General features: G+C 38.0%; 1 protein-coding gene across 4 annotated transcripts in view; it reads left to right on the top strand.

The window, feature by feature from the left end:
* The window catches only part of slc12a7b (solute carrier family 12 member 7b), a 335,443-nt gene that overhangs the window by 247,006 nt on the left and 72,180 nt on the right, over positions 1–16,257 (top strand). For 3 of the 4 annotated variants that reach the window (XM_083544794.1, XM_083544792.1, XM_083544791.1), the window contains exon 1: positions 5,380–5,749. The exons of the other annotated variant lie outside the window; for it this stretch is intronic. In XM_083544794.1, the coding sequence (XP_083400920.1) occupies positions 5,572–5,749 (178 nt within the window). In that variant the 5' untranslated portion in view covers positions 5,380–5,571. Of the gene's footprint in view, positions 1–5,379; positions 5,750–16,257 lie in introns of those variants that run through there. 4 annotated transcript variants of the gene reach the window in all.

The raw sequence follows: 16,257 nt of genomic DNA, 5'->3' as shown, positions 1-16,257 counted from the left end.
TAAAATATTGTTGATTGGGGCAGATTTCAACGGCCATGTTGGTGAAGGGAACAGAGGTGATGAGGAGGTGATGGTATTCATAGCCTTAAGGAGAGGAATGTGGAAGGACAGATGGTGGTAGATTTTGCTTAAATTATGGAAATGGCAGTGGTGAACACTTATTTCAAAAAGAAGAAGGATCATAGGGTGACATATAAGAGCGAAGGAAGGTGCACACAGGTGGACTATATTTTATGCAGGAGGTGCAATATGAAACTGATTGAAGACTGTAAGGTGATGGCAGCAGACAGTGTAGCTAGACAGCATCAGATGGTGGTCTGTGGGATGGCTTTGAAAGTGAAGAATAAAAGAAGGAGTGTAAGGACTGAAAAAATGGTGGAAACTGAAGGAGGAAGACAGTAGTGTGAGGTTCAGGCAAGGGGTCAGACTGGGGCTCGGTGATAGTGAAGAGGTGCTGGAGAAGTGAAAAAGGAGACAGTAGAAAGGTACTTGGTGTGACATCTGGAAAGAGAAAGGAAGACAAATAGACGTGGTGGTGGAATGAGCAAGTGCAAAAAACCATTAGAAGAAAGAGGTTGGAGAAACAGAAATGGGATCGGCAACGAGATGAAAAAATTAGGCAGGAGTACAAGGAGATGCAGCAGCAGGTGAAGAGGGATGTGACTGAAGCAAAGGAAAAGGCATATAAGTAGTTGTATGAGAAGTTGGACACTAAGGAACGAATTGGGGCAGTAGCTCACAGCGGCCGCTCCGGACCCAAAATGGTGCTACTTTCATTTTGTAGCCTGCCTTACGCAAAATATGGACATCGGAGCAACCGGTGTCCTTGTGTACAACAGCCAAACACTCCAGAAACACAGAAACAAGCCCAGCAACACAATAAATTATGATCTGCGGCAGAAGCTAAGCGACCTTGGTGTGCTTAGAGAAACAAGCCACCAGACTTCAGGACGGAGGAGGGGAAATCAAAAGCGCTGCGCAAAAAAGTGGAAGTGCGGAAAGTGAGCAGGGGCTAATGCTAGGCTAACCCTAGCCGGCCTGCTCTTTCATTTATCCTGCTGGCAAATGTCTGCTCCCTGGACAAAAAATTGGACTACATCATACTCCAACAAGCTACTTGGCGTGAGTACAGACACTGCTGTGTCTTTGTGTTTACTAAAACATGGCTGAGCGATGGAGATCCATATGCCGCGATTCAGCTGGACAGGCTAGCTGTGTTTCATGCCGACAGAAATGCAGCTCTGTGCGGTAAGACCTGCGGTGGTTGTCTGTGTATTGACATGTTAAGGGAAGCTGCAACCAACGGCAATTTCATCAACTTGGAGGAGTACACATCAACAGTGACCAGCTACATCAGCAAGTGCATTGATGACGTGACCATCTCCAAGACCATCACCACACGCTCCAACCAGAAGCCATGTATGGCCGCTAAGGTGCATGAGCTACTATAATCCAGAGATTCCGCCTTAAGAGCAGGGGACAAGACGGCCTTAAAGATAGCGAGGGCCAAACTGTCCCGTGTCACCAGAGAGGCAAAGCACGCACACGCCAAAAGAATCTACGGCCACTTCCAGGACAGCGGAGACACTTAGCGCATGTGGCAGAGCATCCAGGCAATCACGAACTACAAGACAACTTTACCTGCTGTTAGACAATTTTTTAATTTAAGTATCAATTTGTCACAAAAGGTTCACCTAAAATTGAATGAAAAGTTGAGGTACACAGCCGTCAGTTTTAAATGCTTGGTGAAATGGTTATTTTAAAATCAAATAAAAGATTATATAGGCTAAAACATAAAAAAATTTAATGTAGACAAAATATACATATTTTCATATGTATATATAAACATGTATATATAAATATATACATATTTTCATATTTTCATACATTTTACATCTATATTAAAAACTAAAATATAAATCAAAATGAAACAGTATACTTACAAATGTTATGATTATAAACATTTTTTACTATTTTTTATGTACTGCAAGGATTGGGCATTACAAATACACCAGTGTACATTTCTAGTAAATTCATTTATAATTAATTATTAATACTATAATATAATCAAAATACTATTGTACTATATTATTATTATTATTATTATTATTATTATTATTATTATTATTATTATTATTATTAAATACATGTTTTATGATTAAAAGTTAAATAACATAACTTTAAATATATATGTGTATGCCTGCCCTGTGTAACAGTGTGAGACATTATTACGAGACGATTATGGGTATTTGTCTGAGAGGGGGGAGAAAAGCAGGGAGACAGGATACTGCAGAAGTCTGTCTTTAATTCCCATTTGATCTAATTGCTATCTATAGGGGAAGCTAGTCAGACAATAAGGGTGTCTCTTTTTAGTTTTTATTTTGCTTTGAGATTTTATACCAGACTGTCCTAATATCAAAATGAAATTAGATAAAGTAGGCTTTTAGTATGTTCTTATCTGATTATTTTTACCCAGGTGAATCATGCAGAAGATAGTGGAAATAACTAAATCACCAACCATACTTATCCTATTCACATTTCCTGTTCACATATAAGAAACTTAAATGATGTATGGAACTGCATGTTAATAAAAACGCTTATGATTTGCACCCTCTAGAGTTATTTTTTCAGTAATATGCAAGTGCGACTTTACAGGAATCATTAGTGCACGACTGTCCATTGATATATATATATATATATATATATATATATATATATATATATATATATATATATATATATATATATATATATATATATATATAATGCATGACCCACATTCATCATTCATGCTTGCCTGCACATGTATTTAGATGATAAAGTCTGATTTTTTTTCGAAGAAGCCCTAGAATTGTGTTTTTTCTTGTTCTCTCCAATATTATTTTAGCTGATAGTATTCTTAGACCCAGACCTATTCGTTGTAGCATGTTGATATTTTAGCATGTGGATGATGGAGACTACAAAGCAATTCTCTAAGCTTTGCATAATGATGTCTGCCAAATGCTGTAAATGTAAAATAAAAAACCTGAAATCTTCAAAATGAGTATGCTGCTCAGTATGTTGCTTTCATTCATATTTTCAATTGCATGTTTGTGTTGTAATTCCAGTATATTACTCTTTGAATCTATGAGCAACATAATGACTATTTTCTATTTTTTTGCAGCTATTTTTAATTCTTGGAACAATTGCTGCTGTGCTGCTATATTGATCACAGTATTCTGGGTTGAGGACATAGTGGCCAAGGATGCATTATTATTATAATTAGCAGTGGTCCATAACCAAAAGATAGATTTGTATGCAGTTAAGCAAGTGCAGTCCTGCAAGCTATGAAACCATTGATACCCGTCCTTATCTACTATGGAGTGATTTTTTTTTTTTTCCACTGAATTTCTGGCCCATTTCCTATCTGCTACCTTCAAGATGTCAAGAATAGCAAATAATGAAATTGTGTATCAGTGGTAAGATGGAAAGAGATGATGGTATTGTATCACATAATGAATAATTTAGATGAATTAATATTGAAAGAGGTGAGGAGAAAAAACAATGCAAGCAGAGCCAAGTAGTTTTGAGCAAAAGGCTTGGTCAGATATTTGACTTTACCTTGTAAAGGCATTACAACCTTCCAGCTACTCCAACAGAACTCAGATATCTCCGAACACTACAAATGTTTTTTTATTTATTATTTTTTTTTTATTATTCAAAATGTAACCAGCACTATTATATCAACTGTAAGTATAGGCAGATTTTTACAAAAAATGTGTTGGGTTTCTGATTTTTGTTATCAGACATCTGATACATTTGGGGTGCAGTTATTAATCCAATTAATCCAAAGATGTTTAGTAGAGTTGAGGTCAGAGCTTTATAGCAGGCCACTGAGCATTTTCCATTCCAACTTATGTAAACCAGGGAAGTGGTAACTCACTGGATAAAATGTTGGACTTCTGAATAGAAGGTCATGAGTTTAAATCCCAGCACCACCAAGCTACATCTACTGAGCCCTTGCGCAAGGCACTTAACCCTCAATTTCTCAGCTGTATAACTAAAATAACTGTAAGTTGCCCTGTATAATTATGGCCAAATGCCATAAATGTAATTGTAAACCATACCGTCAAAATGTGAATTTTTACACATGGGCATTGCAATGCTGAACAGATTTGGGTCTTCTAGCTCAAGTAAAGGGAAAATTCAATAACCCACATATTGTATGGCTAGTAAAGTCAGCTGTCCCAATACTTTTGTTCATATAGTTACTGGCTAAAAATATGCAACTGCCATTCCAATGGTTAAAACTATTTAAATAACTGACATTATGTAAGAAAATACTTTTTTATTTATTATAAATAAAAAAACATAAACAAATAAACATTTTCAATTCATTTGTTAGGAGAAAATAACCACCTTGAAAATATCAAACAATTTCTTGCCATAAATTTAACACTAACACCTATGGTGGGTAATCAATTACAGGGTTAGATTGATATATTCTTTATAAAGTGTAGTTTTAATAAAAATAATTAAAATAAAAATAATAAATAGAAGAAAAAGAAAAGAAAAAGAAGAAGAGCAGAAACACGAGTGGGGATACTTCCTTTTAATTTGAAGAAATTAGGGAGTATATTTGATTAAAAAAATACTAATAAAAACAACAACAATAAGAAGAAGAAGAAGAAGAAAAAAGAAGAAGGAAAAAAAACAAACAAAAACAACAACTATTTAGGAGTGAGGATATAAACAAAATATTAAAAAAATATATATATAATAAAGTATATATATAATAGACAAGGTTAAATCCTAAATACTACTACTACTACTACTATCACTACTACTAATACTACTAATAATAACAATACAATTAAATAATAATACTTATTAAATAATTGTTCTTCTTAAATTGTATATCTAAAAGAAGTCTTTCAAATTAAAGTGTATATTTAATAAATAATTCCAATACTAAATACTACTACTACAACCACTACTATATAATAGTACTAATAATACACATTAAAGAGAATTTTTTCTAGACAAAAGTGAGAAGTATATCTGATAGATAAGATTAAATACTACTAAAAACAACTCCTACTAACACTACTACTACTACTACTACTACTACTACTACTAACAACAACAACAACAACAACAACAACAACAACAATAATAATAATAATAATAATAAGAGACATCAAGAATTTTGGGATATTTTTTATAGTCTATATTTTTTTTTTATATCTAATATAGGTTGTATGTTGCATTGCTGTAAGGCATGAGAGTCTCCGGCTTACGTCAGAAGGCGCTTTGCTCAGGGACAGTGACGTTCGCACTGATCTGTGACAGACACGCGGCTCGCGCGCCTCTCCACCAATCAGGGTTCGGCCACGCCCACCGCGGCGTGGATCGCCGGGGGGCGCGCGTAGGTTGCTGTCTCTCTCTCCCGCGTACTCCGTGTTATGAGCGCGGTGATCGGGCTACGACGCCAGGTCCGCCTGCGAGCTCCACGCCGAGCACCGTCCGACCCGTAAATAATAATAACAACAATAATAATAGTAATAAAAAAAAAAAAAAACGCGCGTAGACATGACCGAGAGGTTCGTGGTCCTGCCGGTTTCTCCGTGCGCTGAGAGCGAGGAGCAGCAGCGGCTTAATCATCACGATAATAAGCAGGAGCTCTCACCTGGGTTTGGAGGTGAGAGAGATTTAGGCGAGCCAGAAGCTGTCCCTATCCTCCAGTACAGCAGAGAGCCGAACAAATACGGTGAGTTACTGCTGCTTGTCTTCATACACTTCATACATTCACTCAAATCTGGACAAATCTGCAGGTGAGGAATCACGCCGGCTTTACCGTTATCATCATGGATCTGAGCTCAGAGAGACAGCTCACACCTCTACTCCAAGCAGAGGATAAATAATAACTATGAGTTCCACATCATTTCCCATGCATTCATGTGCTTTACTCATTTGCTGCTTGGGTTTGTATTCATATTATTAAATCATTTTATGATCATTTTCCACAGATGAATTGGTGTATTACTTAATGCTGGATTGATTTTGCTGTTGGCAAACATTTGGTGGGTTTTCTTGTTGTTGTTGTTTTTTTTTTTTTTTTTACATTTTGCATCCAAAGGCCACCAGGAAAGCTGAAGCTGGGCAAGCTGCTGCACGTCCTCCCTGCTTCCTCTATAATTTCTTAACATTAGAATACATTGGTGTGGGTTTTTGTCGGATTAATATTAAACTGAAACGAGGAGGAAAGCGGTGTGTACATTTTTAAATCCGAAGCTTACGTGGATAGGTGATTATGCAATTCTGGGAAATTGTGAAGTTCTGATAATAACCTAAAATGCTCATTAACACTGAAATGAAATATTGGTTACCATCTTTAGGTATGTTCTGTCTAGACTGCATGATGGATATGTTGAAATCTCTCTCTCTTTTTCTTTCTCTCTCTCTTCCTTTTTATTGCACATACCGTCTGTTAAAGTAACATCAGCCAGCAAGTGTAAGCTTATCTTATGATCTGTGGACCGATAGTCTTTAATTCAGCTTTTAGGCTTAGCTTAGTGTCCATTATTAATAATGATTCGTCTAATCGAATTGCTGGACTCTTAAAGTCCTTTTAAAGGACTTCTAAAGCTTTTAGTCTTGTGTGTTAGTGTCAAGGGTGGATTCTGTTACCGTTTTTTTTTTTCTTTAAAGACAGCAAACTTCTTTGACCAGGGTTCGTTTGTTGATTATGTCAGTGCATTACAATGAATGTGATAAATCTTGATGGGTGAGCGTTATTTAAGCTTAATATCTGCTTCCGTGTAAGGAAAAAGGAGATGCTGTGACTGATGTGTTTTTTACTTTTCAGGTGGTGGTAGAGTGCTCAGTATGGGGTTACCGTCTCACCACTTTTTCCGCCCTTTTCAGATATGTGGGGACTTTTACAGGGTAATTGTAATTTATCCTTTAGGTTTAAGCAATTAGACTATTGAAAATATCTGATGTTTCAGAAAAGGTAGTGTAATTCCAGACTAATGTTTATTTGATAATGCACTCATGAGGGAGGATGAAGTTTAAAGTGAAGCAAATGATGAAAAAAAATTAGGGCGAACAATAAACTGGAGGTGATGTTAAAAATAAAATAATCGGAAATGGGTCAATAGCTTGAAATCTTACAGTAAATGATCTCATGAGGGCAGCTGCTTTTTGTGATTCAGGTAAACTTTCAGTTTTACCACAGAAAACCTTTTTTTGGGGAAAATAAAATACATCCATGATCCATGAATTTTATACGTACTTTTGATTCATGGCATGTGACATGACTATTGGCTCAAGATAAATAGCAAACCTCAGGGGTGTTTTACTCCGTGTAATCACCTGATGTAACTGTCGCTGTCACATTTGTTCACAGCAAATTACCACCTAATTAATACTAATTATCAACTGGGAAAAGAACGAATATTCTGTATTTGTTTGGCTTGAAATCAATGCAAAAAGGTTGAACAATCTAACATTTCAAAAGCTACAGCCCTGCCCAGTTTCCACCATTTCTTTTTTTAGGCTTTGACACATGGCTATTAAAACAATTGCAGACATTCCTATGGACTACACCTCGAATGTGTTTTGCACATTGTACCATTCTAATGTGTTTTAATTGAAGTTAATAACTACACTCGTATTCGTCATGCCCATCCTACTAAACTTGTTGTGAGAAACTTGGTGATAGATTTAAGCTCTGTTTTCACAAAACAACATGAACAAGGTGACCTTCAGAACCAGATTTGATTGAGAGCAACACAAGGTCTCCAGGAGTAATTTGGGTTCTGTCGACAAAACGATTGACGTGCACGTCGGGTTGTTGTTGTTCCGAGCAGGTGCAGATCGAGATAAAAGTCTCAAGTCTGATTTTTTTTCAATAGAATGTTATATATTCAATTACCCACTATTGTATCAATACAGCTAAAAAAAAAAAAAAAAAATCAGATTGTTTTGTTTTTGTAGGATAAATTTGCAATTGTCTGTTGTTTTACTTACAATTATGTGTAGATAGGCTCAGTTTGCTAAGCAAACATGTTTGGAAAAGATAAGATTCCGTTTTGGGCATCAAATTAGGAAGGATTGTGAGGCTTTATGTAAGTGCAGTGATGGGGACCGATGGGTTGTTTTTGTGGTCCAGTTCTTCAATGCTTTCAAATCTTTATTGAAATTGAACACCAGACATATTGTACATATGCAAACAGTGGAGCAAGTACAGGTCAAAGCCATGATGCCATTATGAAATAAATATTTGCAAAAATAATGGCTGTTATAAAAGAAGTTGTCATATACATCTGTCTGCTAAATTCTACAAATGATTGGGTCAGACACTTGTACACCACAGTGTTTTTACCAAGCCATTATATCCAAATGGAGGACATTTAAAACAGCCGTTAGTGTTACCAGGAGAGCAGCAACTTTATCAGGGACTCACAAAAAATCCCATAAGAATTGCAGGCTATTTCAGCCTCAGCCAGTCACAGTTTTCCTCAGTAGTGTTCTATAGGGGTGTAGCGGTACACAAAGTTCACAGTTCAGCACGTACTTCGGTTTTTAAGTCGCGGTTCGGTTCTTTTTGGGTACAGTTAGAGGGAAAAAATGGCAAAATATGAAATATGATCTACTTAACTGTTCTACTTACACTATATTGCCAAAAGTATTGGGTCACCTGATCTTTCCTGCTATATGTGGTTATTTTCCAAACTGTTACCACAAAGCTGGAGGCACTCAGTTGTACTGAGTGTATAATACAATTTTGCATTCACTTGAACTTGGAAACTCAAACCTGTTCCATTATGGCAATGCCCATGTGCACAAAGTGAGCTCCATAAAGATCTGCTTGATGGTACATGCTTTGGAGAGGAAGATCTTGAGTGGCCTGCTATAGATCTCTGATCTCATCCCTACTGAACACCTTTGGGATGAATGTGAACGCTGACTGCACCCCAGGCCTACATCACTTTCGTAACACCCTTGTGGCTGATGAACACAAATATCCATAAGCACACTCCAAAATATAGTAAAACATCTTCCCAGAAGAGTGAAGGTTCTCTTCAATAAGTCTGAATAAATGCTAATTGGGACTAAATGTGGAATGCAATGCTTAAAAATCACATACCAAACTTATGACCAGGTGACCCAATACTTTTGGCAGTATAGTGTATTTCAACATACTTTAACAAATGTCTTTATTGCTTCCATCCTTCATTTATTCACTCCCTCAGTTTGTGTTCCTCGATATGTGGAAGTTATGGATTCTTTAGTGTTTTCATGCATACGCAAAATAAATCTTATTTCCAGTACAGAGTGAGTAGCCACACACTGCACTAACTCTAATTTCTTTTTTTATACCTCTGCCATTGTTTTCAAGTTTTCATATGTTTTCAAGTTTAATAATAATAATATGTGTAAACATGTGCACCGGACCGAAAAAATCCTGGTACGAATACGTGTACCGTTACACCACTACTGTTCTATATATGGCCCTGATGTATACCTCTCAAACCGGCAAGGATTCTGTGGAACATAGAAACGAATGTTTGTCCAACAGCCTTTTATTACTCAAATGTTCATGCATGCTTTCTGGATATCTTCAAGTACAGGTCTACTTTTAGCTCACCAGAGTTATTGATCAGAACAATACAGTAGATGTGTAAATAAAGCTAAATAATTATTATTGGCATTGAGTAATATTTAGTACCCAAGAACGAAATCTCTCCATAAATGGAGCTTTATGGCTATTTCACACAGGGTGGTTTGATTGGTTTTCGGGGGCAGGGATTTATACAGTCACAGGATGAAGCACTGAAGCTCATTATTCCAGGTCAATAGATCTCTACCATCTTCCTGGAGTATACCTTCTGTGCATAAATCAATAGTTTAAACAGAAAAAGACATGCACACACACACCCACACACAATTTGTCTTAATATTCTTATAGGGACCTTCTATTGACTAATTATTTAACCGACCCATTAACGCTGTTCTTACATCTACATACTTATACAAACGCAGATTCAGAAATGCTTTGTTATTTGTCTGATTATGACCCCCAATTAAAGTTCTCTTATATTTGTGCTTGGACAGTCGCCTTCACGAGGCAAAACAAAGCCCGATCTTGTAGAGTACCCTTGGAAAGGGGTTGATGGTAGTGGTTTCCGTGGAACCGATGCCCTTCTGTGAAGCTTGAATGGAGATGGGGGTTGTGGATATCAGGTGGCGTCTCCCATCTTTAGTCTCCTTTGGTCCGGACACGAGAAACAGCTGACTCATTCGTTCGTGTTCATAACAGGGTCATGCCATATCTAATACGGATGAACGTTTTTCTTAAGTGCAAAAAAAACAAAAAAAACAGAGAACACTGATATTTCTCTTTTGTTTAGTAAATCCTTATTAATTTTTATTAATCTACATTTTGCTCAATGGCTATTTGTGGATAGAGTTTTTAGTGTCTCTGGCCCAGTAGATTACAAACAAGTTTTCGAATCTAATGCTGATTAGCTTCTAATGAAAAGATTCACTTGGTTGATGTGACTCTAATTTGGATTTATAGATTTATAAATGGGCTTAGTGAAGGTAAAGAATGATTTTTATTTAAAATGCGAACGTGGACTGCTTTCTTTTGGGATTATTTTGTCCAGTGTCTTGCAACCTTCCTTAGCAGGACTATGGTTTGTGGAGTTCAAATAAAAATTCCTGGAATGAAAGATGTTTGTTGCTTAATGAATAAACAAAAGCCTACATGCTTGCTATCGATGTACTACTGGATGCAGTGACTCGCGAATCAGTAACTCGTGCTTTGACACGAGATAACATTGTCACCGTGGTGCTGCTGTCTGTAGGGACTGCTATTGCCTGCACTGAGAAAAGTGTTTCCTTCACTGCTTGAACCGTCTGGGTTTTTTTTCATCATCTAGGCTGATGATCTTGTTTATTGGCCACAATGAATAGATTTACGATGATGCAGATTGTAATAGGCTCTCAGGGGTTATAAAAGCTGCAGCAGTGATGCGGAGGAAAATCTGTTTGACGCTTTGAGAAAATACATTTTTCATGAAAAAATTGCCGCATATTGTGATTTTTTTTTATTTTTTATATTGTTTATACAGCTGGGTTTTTTTTCACACACGTGTTAGTTTTTTTTTTAGGTTGACAGTAAAAGACAGTGTTTGAATCTTGCACAGCATGATTCGTTTTTCAAAATTCAAAGCTAAACTGAGCTCCGCTTTTCTGTCCATATCATATTTTAGGTCGCAGTGTCGAGTTGCTGCCTGCATTTTGCAGAGCTGTGCATATCGACTGACCTTCCGTCTTGTGTGCATATGTGGGTGTGTATGTGGGTGTGCTTAAGTTGGTGTGGGTGTGCGTATGGATTGGGTAGGTGTGTGTGTGTGTGTGTGTGTGTGTACATGTGTGTGTACAGTATATCCAAGCTTATAACAGATTGAGTTGTAGATCTCAGTACAACTCGTTTAATAACCGTACTATGGGGGATTTTAAAAAGAAACTGACCTCTGACTTAAGATATATTATTGTAATATTGTCCGGTTGTATAATTAATCATATATTTATAGTTTTTTTTGTGTGTCTCCTCCTCAGTTACTTGAGAAAATAACCAACTGCTCTGGTTCCATTTGAGCATTTAAATATTTTAGCCATTGCTGTGCAAATCTAAAATAGATACATTGCATTTTATATTTGCTACCAGTATTGTGCTAGTTACTAAAAAATAATAACTAGTTACTGTTACTCGTTACTTCATTCAAAAATGTAACTTAATTATTTTGTTGATTACTTACACCAAAAAGTAATGCGTTACTGTTAAAAGTAACTTTTTAGTTACTTTTTTTAAAGAACCTTCTTTAATGTTCTTATTAATGCCCTTATATGCGTTATGGTCTACACAAACACAAAACTGACTTAAACACAAAGTAATTTTTAAACACTATTTTATTAAAGTCAGACCAACACAAACTGAATATATCACAAGGATTTCTGAAATAAATAACAAAACAATCTGAATAATATATTCACAATCGAAAACTAAAGTGGCTTCTGCATCATAAAAGCTGTTGTGTTATGCTCTTAAAAATGTTCCTTTCACAGCTAAAGTATGAAAACTATCAACAATGTACAACAGAACACCGGCTTAGCTTTTAGCTTCTAGCTTCGTCGAGGCATGGAGTTTCTGGTGGTGCTGCTATCGCAGTAGATACGACCTTCGAAACAGAAAGACACATCTTACATTTGACTAAAAAGTTTTTGTCTTTATGCTCAACTAAAGTGAAATAATGAGCATATTTCCACTTTGAGAAACTCGTCTTGCTCTCGCCTCGACTCGCCATTACTGCCGCACAGACCTGATTAAACGGAGACACGCCCACAATGCGTCTTCTTCCTGTTTACAGTGGTTCATCCACCAATCCTACAATGCGTCTCTGCTGTAAACAGGTCAGACTGTAGTCTACACTTCAGCCGAAATTCATTCATTTAAAAAACGGGTAACGCACCCTACGGTAACTTTGTAACTAGTAACGCGTTACTGCCCAACACTGTTTGCTACTTTAAGCAGACGCCAGAGCGATGTACAAAAGTGCTGTGAGTATCAATGAATAAATCTACACTGGTACTGCTAGATTACAACTTAAGATAAATCAGCCTACAACTCTGTTGAGAGGTTTTTATTTGTTTTATTTATTTATTTGTAACAAAGCAAATTTAGAAAGTGTTAGTTTAAGTGTTTCAGAAAAAGAAAGGTCTTCAATTCGCTTAAAGATGGTAATTTGTAGCACTTCAGACACATGGGGGAAGCCTCGGTGCCAGAACAGAAAAGAGCCTCGAAGTATACTTACCTCTCCTCCTGAGAGAAGGTGGTACCAGTCGAGCATTGCTGGAGGATCTCAGACAGCATGGTGGAGTGCGAGGTGTGATGAGGTCTCTGAGCAAAAGAGGGTGCTGTTCCATTTTTTTGCTTTGTAGGCAAGCATCAGTGTTTTGAATCTGATACGTGCAGCTACTGGAAGCCAGTGGAGGGAGCGCAGCAGTGGGGTGGTGTGGGAGAACTTGGGCAGGTTGAAGTCACGCAGCTGCATTTTGGATCATTTGCAATGGATGCAGCCTAAAAATGACAATAGACTGAACAAGCGCCTAGGCAGACTGTGTGGACAGAAATGGTCGAATCCTTTGGATGTTGTAGAGAAGAAATCGGCAAGAACGAGCCACATTAGCAACATGTGCTCAGTTATCCCAAGGTTTAGAGTAGTGGATCAAGGGGAAAGCGAAGAGTTATGAAGAGTTATTCGGAGACCTTGATGTTCCAGAGATTCAGAAAAAAAGAAGAGAAGTGATACTGGTCTGTAGTTGTTGATGTCTGATAGATCCAGAGCAGTGAGCACTTGCTTGAAGGTAGTTGGCACATGGCCAGATGTTAAGGACCTATTGATGATTGTGGAGATGAATGGCAGGAGGTCTTGTGAGATGAAGTGTCCTTCATGAAGTGTAGTTGAATTGGTAATTGGATCCAGAGGGCAGGTAGTGGGATTGCAAGATTTGATGACTTGCAGTATCTCATCTTCTAGTATGGTCGAGAAGCTTGACAATGAAGCAGTGGGGGATTCCTGGCTGTGTAGTGTAAACATTGTTGGGGAGGAAGTGAGGGTCTGGCAGATTTCCTTAATCTTTCTATCATAGAAGGAGGCAAAGTCTTCAGCAGCTAGGGAGGATGGAGCAGGGTGGTTGAGTAGTGAAAAGATGTTGTGGAGCTTATGAGTCCTCGACATATTTGGTCAGGAGTGCACAGTAAGATGCGAAGTCTGCGTCAAGTTGCAATTTTTTTTCCACTTATTTCTATTTCCACTCTCTGCTGATTTGAGTTCTCACCAATTGCAAAACTTCTGATAGCCAGGGGGTAGGACAAGAAGTGTTCTTTGGTTTAGTGGTTGGGGGCAGAGGGGGTCCATGGTTAATGAGAGGAAACTGGCAAAGTCCAGGGGTAGAGAGAAAATGGAGTCAGGGTCGGCAAGATGACTGAAGTTTGTCAGATGGGAGGTTGAAGTCACCAAGAACTGCCAGAGGGGTGCTGTAAGACGGGAAAGAAATTAGGAGTGCATCCATCTCTTTTAGGATGTCTCCAATGGGACCAGGAGGGCGGTAGATGACAATGATTGATTAAGAGGTTGATTGGAGAGGTAACTGAAACTGCATAGAAATCAAAAGAAAACATGGTTAGATGAGACAAAGATAGAGGTGTGAAACACCATCTCCGTGACAACAGTAAACCCGTACCACCACCTCTACCGGTTTCTCTTGGCGAGTAAGAGAAAGCATATGCAGAAGACAGAGCTGCTGGTGTAGCTGTGTTCCATGGGGATATCCGGGTCTCATTGAGTGCCAGAAAGTCGAAGGCATAGACTCTAAACTTAGAGGGAAGCTAAGGCTGTAATAAAGTGAGCTTTCCTTATAGTGGACTGGCAATTCCAGAGCCCACCTACCACCACTGTTTAAGATTGAGACAACAGAGGAGGGTAGATGAGGTTAATGGCAATGTAACCTCTGTTCTGTGGATGAGTATCTGTGTCTGTACCCTTGATTAATCACCTGAGAGAACTAATAAGCGTCGCCCAACACTCTAGAATCAACTGATTTAAGTAGATATACCAAAGTCAGAATCCTACCTTACCTGAAGAGAATAGATTCAAGATGAAGTGGAAGCACACTAAAGATTTGGCTGGTTACACTTTCAATATAAATTAGTAAGCCCTGCCCACAATTCACACTTCAAGTGAGACTGAAACATTAGATATAGTAGGTACAGTAGACTGATCCAGTAGATATTAAAACATATACACACCCCTTTTAAAATAGTAGGTTTTTGTGATATTGAAAAATAAATATAATGACGTTCCCCACTTTACGAATATTCACTTTCCGAACTTTCGCGCATACGAACATTTCCTTAAGTGATAAAAAATGCAAGGCGGAGGAGAGCTGCCCCTAGCTAGTCGTCGACCGTAACGAGTCTACATGATGCGCACTGGACTCGGGCAAATGCATTTTGTAAATATTTTTTATTTTTTATTATACATTTTTATTATTTTTTTTATTACTTCATAAAAAGAATTTGTATACAGTATTTCGATTTGTTTTAGTATATTTTATTGTGTATTCGATAGTACAGTGGAACCCACTTATCTCGCCCTCGGTTAACTCGACAACCCTATTAAGTCGACGTTTTTGAAGTGGAACCACCAAATTCTCGCTTTGTCTAAGCAAAGTTTTTTTATCAGTTATGTCGACGAACCCTGATATCTCCAACACAAGGGGGGAAAAATTTGCCATTTAACGTCAGTTATCTCGATCGGCACTGTGCAGCCGCAGAAGAACTTGCGAAAGTGGCGGAAAAATCAAACCTTACAACTGCTACAGGTGTATTGTATACTGGTGAATCTCTGCTGTTAGTTAGTGCACATATGCCTTTTGTTGTTAAATGTTGTGCGATGAACGGGAGGCGAAAGTAGAAGCCCGGCGCTGAACAGCACACGGGAGAACGTGGGATGAGCAGCAAAAGCATAGAATGAACACCGGCAGGATCGGGGTTCTTTGGGAAGAAAAGCGCAGCCGTTGAGAGAGTGCCGGTGGGAAGACACGTACCGGGATACACATGAGCGATAACAACGACCGCCGTGAACAAACATATACCAACAATAACGGACAGAGAGTGTGGAAGTTTAAATAGGAGCTGGTGATGATGATAAACGAGCACCAGATGTGCGCGATTGAAGCCGGGAGCTTCAGAGAAAGGAGCAGAGAAAGCACCTCCTACGCCGAAGGGGGCACCGAAGGGGGCGTGGCAGGTGGATTCCTGACAGTTAACAAACATGTACTGTATGTATTTTTATAGCATGACTTCATCAAACAAATCGCGGCAACGCTGTTGTGTAAAAAACCCTCCAAAAACACGTGCATGCACATTCTCATTTATTAACGCACATCATGTACATAAAGAAATTTCAAGCACGTTAATATACTGCCGCCATATTGGTTTTCTTTTATCTCGATCATCGGTTATCTCGATGCTTTTTGGCAACCCCCTAGGACATCGACATAACCGGGTTCCACTGTATTAATAGCTCTTACATCATTAGGAGATATGCATAGTCAATAACTAACACAGTCTGTAAATGTCTCTCCAGACTTAATGTGCATTCGCAATGTTTGAAAGTGAACTAAAAAAAAAAACAATCA

This window comes from Silurus aristotelis, assembly GCF_946808225.1.
Source record: "Silurus aristotelis genome assembly, chromosome: 1".
Classification (NCBI taxonomy): domain Eukaryota; kingdom Metazoa; phylum Chordata; class Actinopteri; order Siluriformes; family Siluridae; genus Silurus; species Silurus aristotelis.
This window is presented reverse-complemented; position numbering and strand designations above follow the sequence as displayed.